We start from the raw sequence: 15,843 nt of genomic DNA, 5'->3' as shown, positions 1-15,843 counted from the left end.
CTAGCACTCAGTAGCCACGTGCAGCCAATGGCTGCAAAAACACAAATAGGCCATTTCCAGCACTGCAGAAAGCTCTGTCGGACAGAGAGCATCTTGGAGAAAAGGGGTTCCAGGCAGAGGGCACCGCAAGCCCAGGGGTCTCAGGGTGGGACACTGGGGGACTGGAGGCGGTGGGATGGCACTCCTGTGTGCACACCCCTACTCTTCCCTGGTGTCTGCTGATTTGTACACTGAGGACAATGGCACCGGTCACTTATCACCGTTACCAAAGTCAGCTTTCCAGAGGCTGTTATGGACACTGTTTTAGACCCTCGGTCATTGCCACAGAGTGAAGAGAATCAAGTCCAACTCCTTGGCCTTGTACCAAGAGGCTGTGTGGATGAGCACGGAGACCGCGGCCCTGGACTGCAGACAGAACACACGTGTTTGATCTCAGAGCACAGTAGGTTTCAGGTATTGTTCAATTAGTGCTTTCGAGGATGATGGGGCACCAGCACCCTCTCATCATTGCTCTCCAAAAATGTCCTGCAGGCCTCTAGTGGGCTAGGTGTTGGCTCTCTTGTTGGTGTATCACGGGGCGGTTTGAGGTATGGGGTGGGCGGCGTGATGCAGCAGGTTCAATTGCCACTCGGGAGGCCTACACCCCATGTTGGAGAGCTGGCTTGCACCCCAGCTGCTCCGCTTCCTGTTAATGGGACCGTGGAAGGAGTGGGCGATGGCCCAGCTGCTTAGGATGGAGACCAATGAGAATTCCCAGTTCTTTGCTTTGGCCTGGCCAGCCCCAGATGTGTCTGGCATTTGGGGAGTGAACCAGTAGCTGAAGATCTCCCCCCCCCCAACTCCCTCTTTTCTCTGTCTCAAATAAATACAGCTTAAAAAAAAGAAGAAGGGGAGGAGTGACACTTAAGGCTTAAGGCAATGACAAGTACCAACTGGCATTGAAGGATTGTTTTTGTTTATTTCAATTTATTTGAGATTCAAAAAGGGGAAAAGAGAGTGAGAGCGAGCAAGAGAGAGAGAGAGTGCGAGAGCCCAGCCAGGGATAGGCAGGACCAAAGCCAGGAGTCAGAAACTCAAGCCAGGTCACCCACATGGGTGCCAGGAAGCCAGCCACTTGAGTCATCATTGCTGCCTCCCAGGGTCTGCATTAACAGGAAGCTTCAGGGGTCAGCGCTGTGGCACAGTGGGTTAAAACCCTGGCCTGAAGCACCAGCATACCATATGGGCACCAGTTCAAGTCCCGGGGCTCCATTTCCGATCCAGCTCTCTGCTATGGCCTGGAAAAGCAGTAGAACATGGCCCAAGTCCTTGGGGCCCTGCACCCATGTGGGAGACCCAGAAGATGTTCCTGGCTTCAGATCGGTGCAGCTTTTGCCATTGTGGCCATCTGGGGAGTGAACCAGCAGATGGAAGACCTCTCTCTCTCTGTCTCTACTTCTCTATGTAACTCTGTCTTTCAAATAAATAAAATAAACCTTTAAGAAAAATAACAGGAAGCTTCAGCCAGACGCTGGGGCTTCGCACGGAACCCAAGTTCTCTGCTGCAGGACGTGGGCATCTAAATGTCTGGGCTGGACACCTGCCCCTGGAACTGCAGCACTGAAACACCAAACTCATACAGCCTGGCACAGGACACAGACGTGGAATTCCCGCCTTGGATAAATATAGACAGGCATGTGGAAGCTGCCATGGACTCCAGGGCTCCCTGCAGAGTCCTTCCCAGGAAGGCACACAGCTTCAGGCGACAGGTTCCAGGCCCTGGGCACCCCTCTCCCAGGATCCCTGGTGCGCAGTCGGCTCCCTGTGACGCTGACTCAGGGCTTGCTCCATCGCCTGTCTTTCCCGGCAGGTCCCTCACCCTCCTTTCTGCCTGGCTTCTCTCCCCCCAGCTTCACCTTCCTTCCCTTCATGGGTGAGTCCCTGCCCTTCCCACACCAGTTCTAGCTCCTGCGGCTCGGAGCGCTCAGGATCCACACTGGCTTGGCCATTAGCAAGAGTACAGGGCTCCATCTTTGTTTTTCTGTGCATTTATCAGCTCCAGGCCAGATCCTCGGTTCCATAAGGGCAAGAGCTCACAACTCATTCTTCCCTTTCCCCTTGCGTGGCCACATTTCCAAATCTATTCCCCAAGCACCTACTGCCTGCAGGGCTGGGGGTGCACAAGGAGACCTCCTTATCAATTCTTGCTTGTCTTTTTATTTTTATTTTTTGACAGGCAGAGTGGACAGTGAGAGAGAGAGAGACAGAAAGGTCTTCCTTTGCGGTTGGTTCACCCTCCAATGGCCGCCACGGCCAGCGCACCGCACTGATCTGAAGGCAGGAGCCAGGTGCTTCTCCTGGTCTCCCATGCAAGTGCAGGGCCCAGGCAGTTGGGCCACCACCACTGCCTTCCTGGGCCATAGCAGAGAGCTGGCCTGGAAGAGGAGCAACCGGGACAGAATCCGGCGCCCCGACCGGGACTAGAACCCGGGGTATTTTTTTTTTAAACATGAATAATTGTATTCAATTCCTGCAAATTCTTAGGCAAAGGCAGGGCCTTAAGCATTGTACTGGGAGTAAAAGCCCTCCCTGGCCCTAGTTTGAGCTGGGACGGGAAATTCACACGCCCTGGGGTATAAGGCCCTGCTGGAGCAGGCTCCCCACGCTTGCTGCAGGATCCCTGTGTCCAGGAGAGGAGAAACAAGGATTCGCCATAAGGTAGGGACTGAGGCGTCCAGGGAAGCCAGGGGCCCTCGCAGGTTACCGGGTCACCAGACTTGAGCTACTTTGCTCAGCACCCACCAGCCGGGCTGAGCGTGGGTCAGTCCTGCCGCACGGGTGTTCCCCTTGTGGCCCAAGGCAATGTCAGTTTGGAAGGGTCCGGAGTGACGATGAGGAGGGGCGAGGCTGCGCACCAGGCGCCAGGAGGAGGATGTCCCGGCTCGGCTGGAGAAAGTCCTCTTAGGAAAAGGGGGCGGAAGCCCGAAGAGAGGCGGGGGGCTGCAGCCTAGGGCACAGAGGGGCCCGGCGACACCTGTGGATGAGTCAGCGCCCAGCGCGCCCTCCCGCGCGGGTTCCGGAATGGGCGTAGCCAAGGGGACCAGGTCTGGAGGCGGAGGTGAGCGACGGGAGGGGCGGGGCGGGGGCGGGGCCCGGCGCACCTGGGCGGGGAGGGGGAGGCGCGCGGGGCTGAGCCGCTCCGGGGGCCGCGGCGCGCGCCAATGGGCAGCGGCGGGCAGCGCGCCCCGCGCCCGAGCCGCAGTCGCGCCCTCTCGCTGGCTGGCGAAGGCGACGGTGCGCGGAGGCGAGCGCGGGGGAGAGGAGCCTTGCCGGCGCCGCAGCCGCCGTCAGGGCATGAGGATGGCCGTGGGCTCCGTGAAGATGCAGCCGCCGTGCGAGAGCCCGGCCCTGGCCGCGGCGGCGGCAGCGGCGGCCGCGGCCGCGGCGGCGGAGGGCGCCCTGCGCCGCAGCCCCAGCGCCCGCGAGCCCGAGCGCGAGCAGCCGCCGGCGTCCTTGCGGCCGCGGCTGCGGGACCTGCCCGCCCTGCTGCGGAGCGGGCTCACGCTGCGGAGGAAGCGGAGCGTCGCCGGGGGCCGGGTGAGTGCCCGGCCCGGCCCGAGTGGGCTCGCGCGGCGCGCACGTGGAGCCCGCGCCCCGCCTGGGCCGCTGGGTGCGCGTCTGGAAGTTGGGGCGGTGGCGGAAGGGGCGCCCCGCTGGCGGGCTGGGCTGGGCTGGGGACCAGCTCGGGACGGCGGGGTTTGGGGGCCTCTGGGTGAGCGGCGCGTCCCCCCATCCCCCGGATGCACCTGACTTTCCCTGTAGGCACCTGGGCTGAGGCTTCTGGACCCCGGCGTTCCCCGGAAAAGGGCCGTTTGCCTCCTCTCGGCGGGGCAGCTGCAGGTGGCCGGTGCCCAGCGCCCAGCAGCCTCGCCCCGCCGATGGGGTCCCTGGTTGCTGGAGGCGGGCGACGTGTGTGCTTGTTCCGGACGTCCCGTGGAGAGCTCCGGGGGTAGGGGACAGTCCGGGTGACCGCTGCCGCCGAGGGTGGAACCCAGGGCTGGGTGTCCCGGGGTGAGCTTCGGGTTCCAGGCCTCAGGGGCTGAGCGCTCTGGGACGCCCCCTGGGGCGGGAGGGTGCACATCTCATCCCCCACCCCTGCAACTAGAAACGGTGACTTCCTGACTGTGTGTTCAGATGTGAGCCCCTGAGCGTCCCTCATTGTGTTCCAGGTGCATCTGGCCCGAGCTGGTCAGACGTGTTTTGTTCTGAGAAGTAGCAGAGCCCTGCTGAGTGTCTCCTGGGACCGTCCTGAAGTCGCTCAGGAGACCCAGCCAGGGCCTCCTACGCCTCGCTGCTCAGCAGGGCTCAGGGGCGCCTTTGGTGCGGGCTACGCAGTTCTTAAATACCCATCCCCAGTGAGGAGTCTTACGGAGAAGGTGCCACCCTGTAGATGATTGGGGGTGTCATTTTTAAAAACCAAGTTTTGGTTGTCCGCCTTAGCAGATCCCTCAATTGGTGGGTTTCTGGTTCTCGGCAGGATGGTTTTGTAGGAACCTGAGGGTCCGGCCTCTGAGGTGTTTTGAGGGGGCCTCCTCTGTTTGGGGAAGGGTCTGAAGCCATGCAGACCCACGGCCTGCACGGACGCAGGTCTCCTCCTTGTCCAGGCTGTGTTCCCGTTGTCCCAGCCATGTCCCCTCCCCTGTAGGGGATGGCTGTGCAGGGTCCAGCTCAGGAGCACGTTCTGAGGTTTAGCTCGTTGTCACTTGACGTGAGTTTAGGAACTGACTGTGTGACATGCAGAGAAAGCCAGGAAGTGTGTCCCCAAGATGCCGTGGCTAAGTAAACCTAAGACACGGAGTTAAAGACTTTGTGGGAATTTCGGGGAAAGTAGGTCAAACCGCAGTCCCATTATCCTTGACGGGTACTTTGTCACGGCATGGAATACCGGATAGCCGCGGCAGCTGGTCGGTTGGTGCCCAGCACTGCTGAGGTTTCTATACAAATACCTCTGAAGCATCCCTCTGCATAGAGATGTGGGTTCCTCGCCGCCTGGCGTGATGATGTATTTACTCTTTCTCCTCCTCATTCTGCGTGGAGTTACTTCCGGTCATGTGTGTCCTAGTAGGCATGCGTTGATTCTGAATACTGGATGGTTCTCTCTGGGACCTGCCACATGCACTGCCTGAGAACTGGCCTGTTTGTTTTAAATTGGGGGAAGATGGAGTGTCGGAAGAGCCAGTGTTAGAAAACCATAATTTTCAGTGATTTTTCTTCTCAAACTCTCAAAATCTTCTGATTTTGTGATTTTGAATTCTTGTTGCCCATTAAAAGAGGTAGGAAGGGGCTTGAAAGAGAGAAAGGTGAAATCCACGTTGGTACTGCCTTGTCTTGGGTGGCTCGGGCTGCCGTGACAAAAACCATGGCTTCAGCAAGGGAGCTGGGTGTTCTCACGGCTCAGAAGGCTCAGCAGCCCCGGGTTAGTGGGCGTGGCGATGTGGTGTCTGGGGAGGACTCTCTCCTGGCCGGACTCTCTTTCACCTGGGTGCGTGGGCTCCCACAGCCTTTCCCCCCTCCACCTGGAGGGAGCACACAGGCTCTTCCCCTTCTGATGAGTCCGTGAGTGCCACCAGCAGGGCCATCATGTCTGAAGCTGGCCCTCAGTACTTGCCAAAGACCCAGGCTCTGTACGCCATCACATTGGGAGTTAGGGCTACATCATGGGAGTTTTGGATCCAAGCATTCTATAACAGAGGGGACCTGAAAGGGAAAAAAAAAACAAGTTAAGACATGAGGGGTCTTCAGAAAGTCCGTGGGAATGTATATTATGAAACACAAAAACTGCCTGGATTTCAAAAATGTTTTGCACCAAAATAAACGTCCTTTTTAGTTCTACTTGCCACGTACTTTTTGAAGTCCCCTGGCATGTGCCGGACTGGCTGAGGACTTAGGAGTGCCTGGGATTGTCTGGTTAGTACCCTTGCTTAGTGCAGTGATGTTGTGTCTCCCGGACTGTGCCCCCACCTTGGAGCTAAGTGAGTGCTGATAGAAACACATGACCGCTGGTAGAGAAGTGGCCGTGTGCATTACACAGGGTGGTGGTCTTCTTCAACCCCTCTATTGATGAAGATCTGATTTAGGAATACACGCAACTCTTGTCCACACTGCCCTGGGATCTCCCAGGTCTCAACACTCTGACATCAACCAAACTTGTGGCCTGCATTGCTCAACCCAAATGCATTCCAGCTCATCTCTTCCTAGGACAAATTAAGCTGTCATTTGGTTGATGCAGCACAGTTCCTTGGTTCAGTCACTTCTAACCGTGTTAAATTCAGTGTGCATGCTGGTTGAACCTACATCGCTTTCAGTGGTGGGGGGAAGACTGCCTTTTGCCTCGTGGGAGAACCCTGGCTGCCTCTCAAAAACCAGTGGCAAGGTCAGGCACAGCTTGGATTTCCACGCGAACCCTTGTTTTTTTTTTTTTTTTCTTTTAATAATGTGTATAATGGAGATTATGAGAACGGCATAAGAGACACCCCCCCCCCCCCCCGCCGCCGCCAAGCTTCAGTGGTTACTAACATCTTGCAGTCTTATTTCATTTACTTCTCCATTTGCTACTTTGTTGGTGAGGACTGGTATGGTTTAAAGCAAAATCCCACTCTGTGTCCAATCACTTATAAAGGTTTCAGTTTGCATATCTGATAAGGACTCTGAAGGAAACCAAACTTTGGTGCCTTTTCACACCTAAGAATAATAACAATTCCTTAGTACAGTTCCCAGCTCAATACGATTATGGGGATTTGGAACTAGCTCAGGCCTGTATGTCGTGTGTGTTGTTAGACTTTTAAATCTGTTTTATTTTAAAGCTGTCGCTCTTCCCCTCTGTTCTGATGCCACCAGTTTGCAGGGGAGAGTGGGTTGTGCATTCAGCTGTCCTGCTTTCTGGGCCGATTCCTCACCTGTGCTAACTCCTGTCTGTACTCACCCTGTGTTCTGTAACCCAGCGGTTAGATCGAGAGGCTTGGCTGGGTTCAGGCATCCTTTGTGGGAGGTGCTGTGACAAACCCATTGCACCACGACACATAATGTTTGGATGTCTCTCTTAAGACTGATCGTGAGCTCCTGTGGAGCACCTTGCCTTTGTGCCTTGCACCTGCTGATTTTGGCGTAGATCGTGGTAGCTGAACCTGTTTCTTTAGGGGACGCAGCATGGGGACAGTCCGAATCCATCACTGCTCTTGCATTTGGTAATTCCAGTTGTGTCTTTAAAGAACTTCCCCTTGGAAGTTACTTGAGTCTCCTAAAGTGCAGTTTGAGCTGGAAAAGGCAGGGAGAGGCTTCATTTTCTTTTGTCAGTTTTCAGAGCGGCGATTGGAGCACTGACAACTTGCAGTGATAACCAATGAAGTTTTTTTTTCAAACTCTCAGAATGTCTAGGCTTAGTGTGTTTGTTCCAGTTCTTTGCAGTTCATATTCTTTTTCTTTAAAAATAAATATTTATTTGAAGGGCAGAGCAACAGAGAGAGAGAGAGAGAGATAGAAAGAGATCTTCCAACTGCTGGTTCACTCTCCAAATGGCCACAACAGCCAGGGCTGGACCAGGCTGGAACCAGGATCCAGGAACTCCACCTGGGTCTCCCATGTGGGTGGCAGGGTTGCCATCTTCGACTACCTTCCCAGTTGCATTAGCAGAGAGCTGGATCGGAAGTCGAGCAGCTGGGACTTGAATCAGCAGCCTGATACCAGATGCTGGTGTCTGGAGGGGCAGCTTCACCTGCATGGCAACCCTGGCCCCATGAATACTTTTTTTTTTGATACAGGTTTCTCCTTTTCTCCTGCATACTTTTGACATAGCTCCTGTAGACTTGAATGCCTTTCTTACTTTTTTGGATTGAGACATTTTAAGCTTATCCTATTTATTGCCTACTTCAGACCAGACATAAAACATTTCCCCAAGGAACAGTGATTCTTTTTTACTAAAAAGAAAAAAAAAAAAAACCTTCCTTTGTCCCAACATTGACCTCTCTTAGTGGCTGCATTATTTTGATTTTAAGCCTCCTACCTTAAGCTTTTTGAATTTTAATCTTCCTCCTCGGGTGATCCCAGGACTCACTGCCTGTTCTTTACCCGAGTGAGATGGCTGGTGACAACCATTCCCTCTTCCCAGAGATGCTGTCCTGGTACTGAGATGCGTGTTTCCTGGCTTTGGCTACCGTGCTGTTTGCTGCGGTACTGTCCCACCGTCTTCTCAGAGCCTGGAAATCTGTCTCATTTACAACAGCTGGAGCGACCGCCATGGCGTCCCAGATGGACAGTTCCCCAAGTCCTCCAGTGCCGCTCGGCCTCAGCCTAGCCCTGGAAGGGGTGGCTCTGATCTGTCTCTCCACCCCGCCTCCTCTCTACCCGCCCTTGACTGACTGCACCCTTGCATCAGGTGCACTCCAAGTCGGACACAGTGGGGACAACAGTGGTGGGGGAGGGTCATCGGGATGAGGCTCTGGGTTTCTTTACAACCTCTCTGCCCAGAGGCTTCCCTCTCAAAGGGAGCGGAGCATCTGTGTGCCCTTGTCCCAGCTGAGGAGCTGGAAGGGTAACTCATTCGCCTCCTCTGCCAGGCCATTGACTTTGCTGACCGAGAAACACTCACTGCTCCGGGTTATACCAGCATGCCGGTGTGTACTCATGGTGGACACATTTTACAGGCAAAGCATGTCATGTGTGCCTTGTCTTTTTTTTTTTTTTTTAAGATTTATTTATTTATTTGAAAGAGTTACACAGAGAGAGGAGAGGCAGAGGCAGAGAGAGAGAGAGAGATGTCTTCCATCCCATGGTTCACTCCCCAGTTGGCCGCAATGGCCAGAGCTGCGCCGATCCGGAGCCAGGAGCCAGGAGCCAGGAGCTTCCTCCATGTCTCCCATGTGGGTGCAGGGGCCCAAGGACTTGGGCCATCCTCTACTGCTTTCCAAGGCCATAGCAGAGAGCTGGATGGGAAGAGGAACAGCCGGGACTAGAAACAGCACCCATATAGGATGCCGGCGCTTCAGGCCAGGGCATTAACTCGCTGTGCACAGCACCAGCCCTGTGTGCTTTGTCTTTACATTCAAAGTCTGTGGCTCACATGTCGCAGAACTTAATTCTGTGCCTTGCATGTTCTGAAATAAACCTGATTAACCCTCAGGACACACCTGTGAGCTGGGTGCCGTAATTGGCTCTCCGCAGCTGAGGAAACTGAAATGCAGGCGAACCTCGCCCAGGATCGCAGAGTGTGTGGGGAGGGGAGGGTGGGACCCGGAAGCCTGGTGGCACAGGGCCCAATGCACGCTCCCAGTGTGCCTAGGTGTACCAAGGGCAAAGGTTCTGTTTGCTCTGAACGACCAGAGCCCTGTAGCACCCACTGCACACATTCAGGATAGGCTGCTGGCAGTGCTGGGCTCGGGCTTCTCTTTCATTTGCGCTCACTGGGACTGATCTGGAGGGTGTGGGGCAGGGGAAGCGCACAGCAGCCTTGTGGTTATAGGTGAATGGTCATCAATATTTACTCAATAAAAGCAGCATGCAGTGTGGCATGAGCAAAGATCCCCCTCAGCTCACCTCCATCACGGTCAATCAATCCCAGACTTTGCGGATGGCTCGCTGACTCTAACTTTCCTACCAGTTTGTGATATGCAGCCTATCAGGAGGCAAAGACCAAGGGCCAGCGTTGTGGAGCAGCAGTGTAGCTGTGGCTCTCAGCGCCAGCATCCCGTATGAGCAATAGGCCTTGTCCCGGCTGCTCTGCCTAAGATCCAGCTTCCCTCTAATGTGCCCAGGAAGGCAGTAGTTGGGCTCCTGCCATCCACCTGGGAGACCCTGATGTTCCTGACTTTGGCCTGACTTTGGCCTGGCTCAGCCCTGGTTATTGCCGGCATTTGGGGGAGTGAACCAGCAGATGGAAGATTCTCTCTCTGTCTCTGTCTCTGTCTCTCCTGCTCTTTGTTGCTCTGCCTTTCAAATAAGTAGATATCTATGGATAGATCAATCAGTAGATAGATTGATAGATGGGAGATAAAGGCCAGCAGGGGTGGAGTCTTCCAGGGAAGGTGAGTCAGATCAGATATGAGGGACATAGGATGAACTGATTTGGGAAGCAGTGACTTTCCTGCGTCTAACTCCTCCTAGCTAGGAGGTTGGTACTATTACGCGGTGTTAACCGTGGTGACAAATAAAGCAGAGCCATCCCTCCTGGCTCCAGGACCCCCTGCAGATACCGGAATCCAAGGTTGCTCAAGTCCCTAATAGAAGGTAGTGTAGTATTTGCATAGAATCACACACATCCTCCTGTGTAGTTATGCCAGTTAACTTTTTCTGATTCCTAGGACAGAACCTGACTTTGAACCCCCGTGTGTCCGCACTCTGGATCCTTGCATGCCTTATTCTCTGGGCCTCCTTTTTGCTCCTTGTAACGAGACACAGCACAGGTCAGGCTTTTCCGAGTGTCTATAAAGGGATGGACATGTAGGTGCTTAAATTTTTACTTCCCAGGCTGGGTGCTAATCCCAGACAAATGACATATTTATGGAAATCTGAGTGCAGAAAACTTTTCCTTTCATATGCAATATCAGATTTCATTTTTTTTTTTTAAAAAAGAATGATATTCTAACATATAATGACCATTTTAGCTGGTATCTCAGTGCTGGTACCATAATGAAATAGGCTGAATTTCACACTTGCAGTGTGTCTTAAGTTGACTTGGCAGGAACTGGTAACTTGTGTAGCTAAAACTAGATGGAAAGGTAGGCAGTAAGTCACTGGTGGGTGATAACTTTGAGTACTTGTGATTTTTTTTTTTTGCCTTAATTTTGCATAACAACCCTTGTTAAGGAATACTGATGGATTCATGATGATGTGTGATCTGGAAGTATTCTGTGAGGAGGTAAGAGCTTTTATTTATAAGGCAAAATAGTTAAAATCAATGACTTTATCTTTTGATGATTAGCTGTTATTAGGATAAATTTTTCATAAATGGGTATGGAAAATGGATGGTCCACAGATGCTATTGTGGCAGGTTTTATTTTATTTTAACTCTGTTTATTTGAAAGAGAGATAGAGAGAGATCTTTCATCCTTGGTTCACTCCTCAAATATGCACAACAGCCATTGTTGGGTAAGGCCAAAGCCAGGAGACAGGAACTCAATCCAGGTCTTCCACACAGGAGGCAGGAACTCCAGTACGTGAGCCATCATCTGCTGCCTCCCAGGGTGCGTAGGAGCAGGCAGCTGGAATGCAGAACGGAGCCAGGACTTGAGTCTAGGCACTCTGGCTTAACCTCCATGCCAAACACCAGCCCCTCGAACAGATCTTTATCACTCTCTGATGACCACCTGGAGGGGTTAAAGACTTTCCCCATGGCCACCCAGCTGGGACATAGCAGGGACCCAGCGGAGCCCAGAACCTCCCCCCTCCCAGGACTGGGGCCTTTTTGAAAACGACTCTGACACGGCAGTAGCGTGGGATGTCGAAACGGCGGACGCATGGGGCGTTTCAAGTCTTAGTGCAGAGCAGGTCCACGTTCTTTCCCATGCCTCTGGGAATGGCTTCCAGGCCCACTGAGGAATGACTCACCATGGTTATGCTTGAAGTGCGCAGCTGCCCGTCGCCTCCTGGCAGTGCAGCCGCTGCGCAGGACACACGGAGGTTGCATGACTCATCGGCAAGCCATTGTTTTCTCAGCTCCGTGGTGCAAAGTTACTCGGAGGTTTATAAAGCAAGCAAGCAAGCAGGCTCCTTTTCTGGCCTGTGTGGAAAACTGGAAGAAGAGGGGGAATGAGTTGCTTAAAATCTGTTTCTTGAAAAAATAATAATTAATCTTTAATTAATTTGAAAGGCAGAGAGAGATCTTCCATCTGCTGGTTCACTCCCCAGATGCCTACCACAGGCAGGGCCAGGGCTTCGACCCCAGCAGGCACCCAAGGGCTTGAGCCATTGCTCTCTGCCTCCAGGGTGCACATCAGCAGGAAGCTGGGTGTTGCCAGGGGATGCGGTGCCCCAGGCAGGCTGCCCGCTGCTGCAGCGAGTGCTCACCCCAGGATTAGGTTACAGAGTCAGAAACATGCACCCTGGGGAAGTGACCGAGCCTTTTTAGCGCCGAATAGAGTCAATGAGAGTCTGCAAGCATCTTTTAAGGAAAGTGGGAATATGTACCTGAAGCGAGTGGCTCTTAACTTTTTATCTGTTTGGATCCGAGGCTTTTTTTTTTTTTTTTTTTTTTTTTTTTTTTTTTTTTTTACAGGCAGAGTTAGAGAGAGAGACAGAGAGAAAGGTCTTCCTTTTCCGTTGGTTCACCCTCCAAATGGCTGCTTGACACAGCATGACACAGGCAGCCCTCATCTTGCTTCTCAGTGCAAGGGGCAGGTGGGTGTCCTGCCGCCTGGGCCCACGCACGCCTGGCTTCGTCGTCTCGTCCCGCCTGCATTCTGGCAAGCAGGGCCGCGGCCTCATAGCGGTTCTGCCTTTTATCCGTCCTCCTCTGGACCTTTGGCCTCAGCACACCTTCATCTGTCAGCGACTGTTTCCTCGCACTAAAATATTCCCATCAGCTTGTTGAATTGGAAACTGCTCACTGCCAGTGGGCAGGGGGCCCTGGCACGTGTGGTGATGGCAATGATAACTATTGCAGTTTCATACGTGCTTCTGGGACATTTACCATGCCGGCTTGTTTGGAGCATGGTAGCAACCATAACTCGCTTAATCCTAGGAACAACCCCAAGTGACAGACGGTCCCACTGCACAGGGAGGCTAAGCAAGTTGCTTGCAGTCACCCCATAAGTGCAGGAGCCAAAATCTGAACCCAGGGAGTCTGGCCCAATATTAAACAGACTGACAAATGCACCCTCTCCCTAACACTGAATGCATTTCCTTAATTAGAGTCTCTCTCTCTCTCTCTCTTTCATTTTAATGCTTTTGAAATTGAGATCTGTCTTCCAGTTAATGTGAACATTTAAGGAGGTACTGTTTTTCACCCCTGTAAAGCTGTTATTACACTGCTAGTTCGTCTTAACATGATGCTGTCCTAGAATAAAGGAAGTGTGATTACCCGTGCTTTTTTCATTTTATAAATGTAGCTGAAGAGTTTATAGAAATATCGGAGTATATCGCAGCTTGAAAACGTGCATGGGAACAAAATCCCTGTTTATTATGAAGTGTGAAAAATGTAAATTGAGATTGTATTAACGATTTGTATGAATACTGATGTGGCTTAGGTGGTGATTTATAGTAAATGTCAGGGGAGAATAAATTTACATGTTTTCCTATGGAAAGCAGGAGTAGCCTCAGAGTAAGGTGGAAGGTGAAGAAAGCAAGTCTAAGCAGGGGTGAAAAATATTTGTGTGCATGTGGAATCCACACATCATTCATTATTGGTTTCCTCACAGACATTTTGTTAAGAAAATACAATTAAAAAGAGAAGCACCTCAAATAAATTTCCTGAAACAGAACCGCAGATATAAAAATGACAAGAGGTTCTGGCATTATGGTACAGCAGGTGAAGCCGCCGCTGGCAGCCCTGGGAGCCCGTGTCGGGGCGCTGGTTTGAGCCCTGGCTGTGCCGCTTCCCATCCAGCTCCCTGCTAATGGGCTTGGAAAAGCAGCAGAAGATGGCCCAAGTGCTCGGGTCCCTGCCTCTCATGTGGGAGACCCGGATGGAGTTTCTGGCTCCTGGCTTCAGCCTCCTCCAACCCTGGCTGTTGTGGGCATTTAGGGAGTGAACCAGTGGGTGGAAGATTCTCTCTCTCTCTCTCTCTCTCTCTCTCTCTCTCAGCACTATGCCCTTGGGTCACTGGTTCAGTTAATCTCATCTGCTTTATGCCTGGGACACTGACTTCTTGCCCATCCGTCCCATTCTTTTTTGCACTGTGTTATCTGAAGACAAAGCACAATGCAGGTGGGCAAGGCAAAACCAGCCCTGACTGAAGTTAAAGAGGCCTCACAACCAGGGCTTTTCTAGGTCCTTGTCTTCCTGTATTTTTTTTTTTCCTAACTGGTTGAGCAACTTAAACTCCAGCCTGTGGGTGGTTTTGTTGCTCAGTTGAATTTGACCTTGACAAATCATTTACCTGCAGCTGTCCTGAGGTGTACACACAAATACTTGGGATTCTAACACTTAGACCTTCGGTGCTCACTGTAAATTTGTTTTATTCTCTCCCATCACAGTTGAAAGGAGTAAACAGCTTATTGCTTCTGCTTGCTTAAACACTCTAAATGTTGACTATAATGAACAAACACCTTCAAGAGTTTGCTCATCATATTGTGCTGTGAATTTATATACAGGTATGAAATCTTTTGTAAAGAAGTGTTTAGCGGCCGGCATTGTTTCACAGACAGTAAAGCTTCTGTCTGTGATGCTGGCATCCTATTTGGGTGCCAGTTTGAGTCTTGGCTGTTCCACTGCCGATGCAGCTTCTTGTTAATGCACCTGGAAAAACAGCAGAAGACGGCCCAAATGCTCAGGCCGCTGCCACCCTGTGGGAGACCCAGAAGAAGCTTCTGGCTCCTGGCTTCAGCCTGGCCCAGTGATGGCCATGGGAGCCATCTGGGGAGTGAACCAGACTATGGAAGATCTGTTTCTCTCTCTCTCTCGCTCTTGCTCTCTCTCTCTCTCTGTGTGTGTGTGTGTGTGTGTGTCCCTCTCTCTGTAAGTTCTTGACTTTCAAATAAATCTTTAAAAAAAAAAATGTTAAGGACAGTGAGAAGAGGATGTGTGGTGATCGCTATTAAAATTATAGCACAGTGGTTTGAGTGTTCCCCTGAGCTCAGGGAGTTCACCCGCGGAGTCTGATGTTAATACTACTGGAGGGTGGAGACGTAACCTATTTACAGTGTATAGAGGGGTTTGGGAGGTGATCACTTTGGGTTAAGTCACTGGGCTGGACCCTCTGCCCTTGAGTCCTGGTAGCTTTACAGACACAGACCTGCAGGCTCTCTGTTGTCACAGCAGGCTCCGTGCCAGCCCAGGATTCTATCAGAGGGACCAGCACCACCACAGGCCTCACCAGCAGGGCCTGCCCAATCCTAGACCGTGAGCCCCCAGAGCCCTGAGCCAAGATAAACCTCTTTCTTTATCAAGTGGCTCGACTTCTGGCATTTTGTTATAATAACAAACAAAACTAACTAATGCATTTAAATACATTAAAATACAATTTGGCTGTGGTGCAGAGAGGGGATGTTTTCCATTGAAATGGTCGCTCAACAGCTGCGTGATGTGGAATAAGTCACATAACTTGTTTGTCTCTGGAACGGAATGCCAATATTCCATTGTGGGACACAGTGCTGGGATAGGGAATTCGTTTTCATTTCTTGGTCTTTGTCTAACCGAGGTCAGAAAAGTGCTTTTTCTGCACTGAGATGTCCACTCAGCCTGCAGAGCACGTTGGGGGCTCATCCCAGACAAATGAGGAAGATGGGTCTTTAATATTCAGTCTGTGTCGTTAGTGGGGCAGGAGGAAGACCGGGCGTTAGCCGAGGCACCATTTGAAGATGCATGAAGAGTCCAATTAAATCAAGAGCCTGTCATAGCAAAAGAGTAGAAGGAGCCTCTGTTAACCTGTTTGTAGCTGATCAAGTGGCTTGGCCTTAAACAGATTCTGGGGGAGGGGTCATGATGAGGAGAACTTGGAGCAGTCACCTCATGTTCTCTGTCGGCAATCTGACCGGTTCTTGTCTCTTCTTTTGGGTAAGGGGTTTAGTGCCGTCTCTGTCATTAATGGAACTATTTCTTAGCCTCAGGTCAGCATGAATATTTGATTTCCTCTGCTATTTCAAGTTTATCACAGATTTTTAAATATCACCTGTTAAAACATTCAGGTTTCCACTGCTCTTGGCACATAACTCCTT

General features: G+C 52.0%; 1 protein-coding gene across 1 annotated transcript in view; it reads left to right on the top strand.

The window, feature by feature from the left end:
• The first annotated feature begins 3,201 nt into the window (after window positions 1–3,201).
• The window catches only part of RAPGEF5 (Rap guanine nucleotide exchange factor 5), a 245,354-nt gene continuing 232,712 nt past the window's right edge, over window positions 3,202–15,843 (top strand). Inside the window, exon 1 of the mRNA XM_051852807.2 lies at window positions 3,202–3,576. Within this exon, the coding sequence (XP_051708767.1) occupies window positions 3,334–3,576 (243 nt within the window). The 5' untranslated portion in view covers window positions 3,202–3,333. The remainder of the gene's footprint in view (window positions 3,577–15,843) is intronic.

This window comes from Oryctolagus cuniculus, chromosome 16 (genome assembly GCF_964237555.1).
Source record: "Oryctolagus cuniculus chromosome 16, mOryCun1.1, whole genome shotgun sequence".
Lineage (NCBI taxonomy): Eukaryota > Metazoa > Chordata > Mammalia > Lagomorpha > Leporidae > Oryctolagus > Oryctolagus cuniculus.
This window is presented reverse-complemented; position numbering and strand designations above follow the sequence as displayed.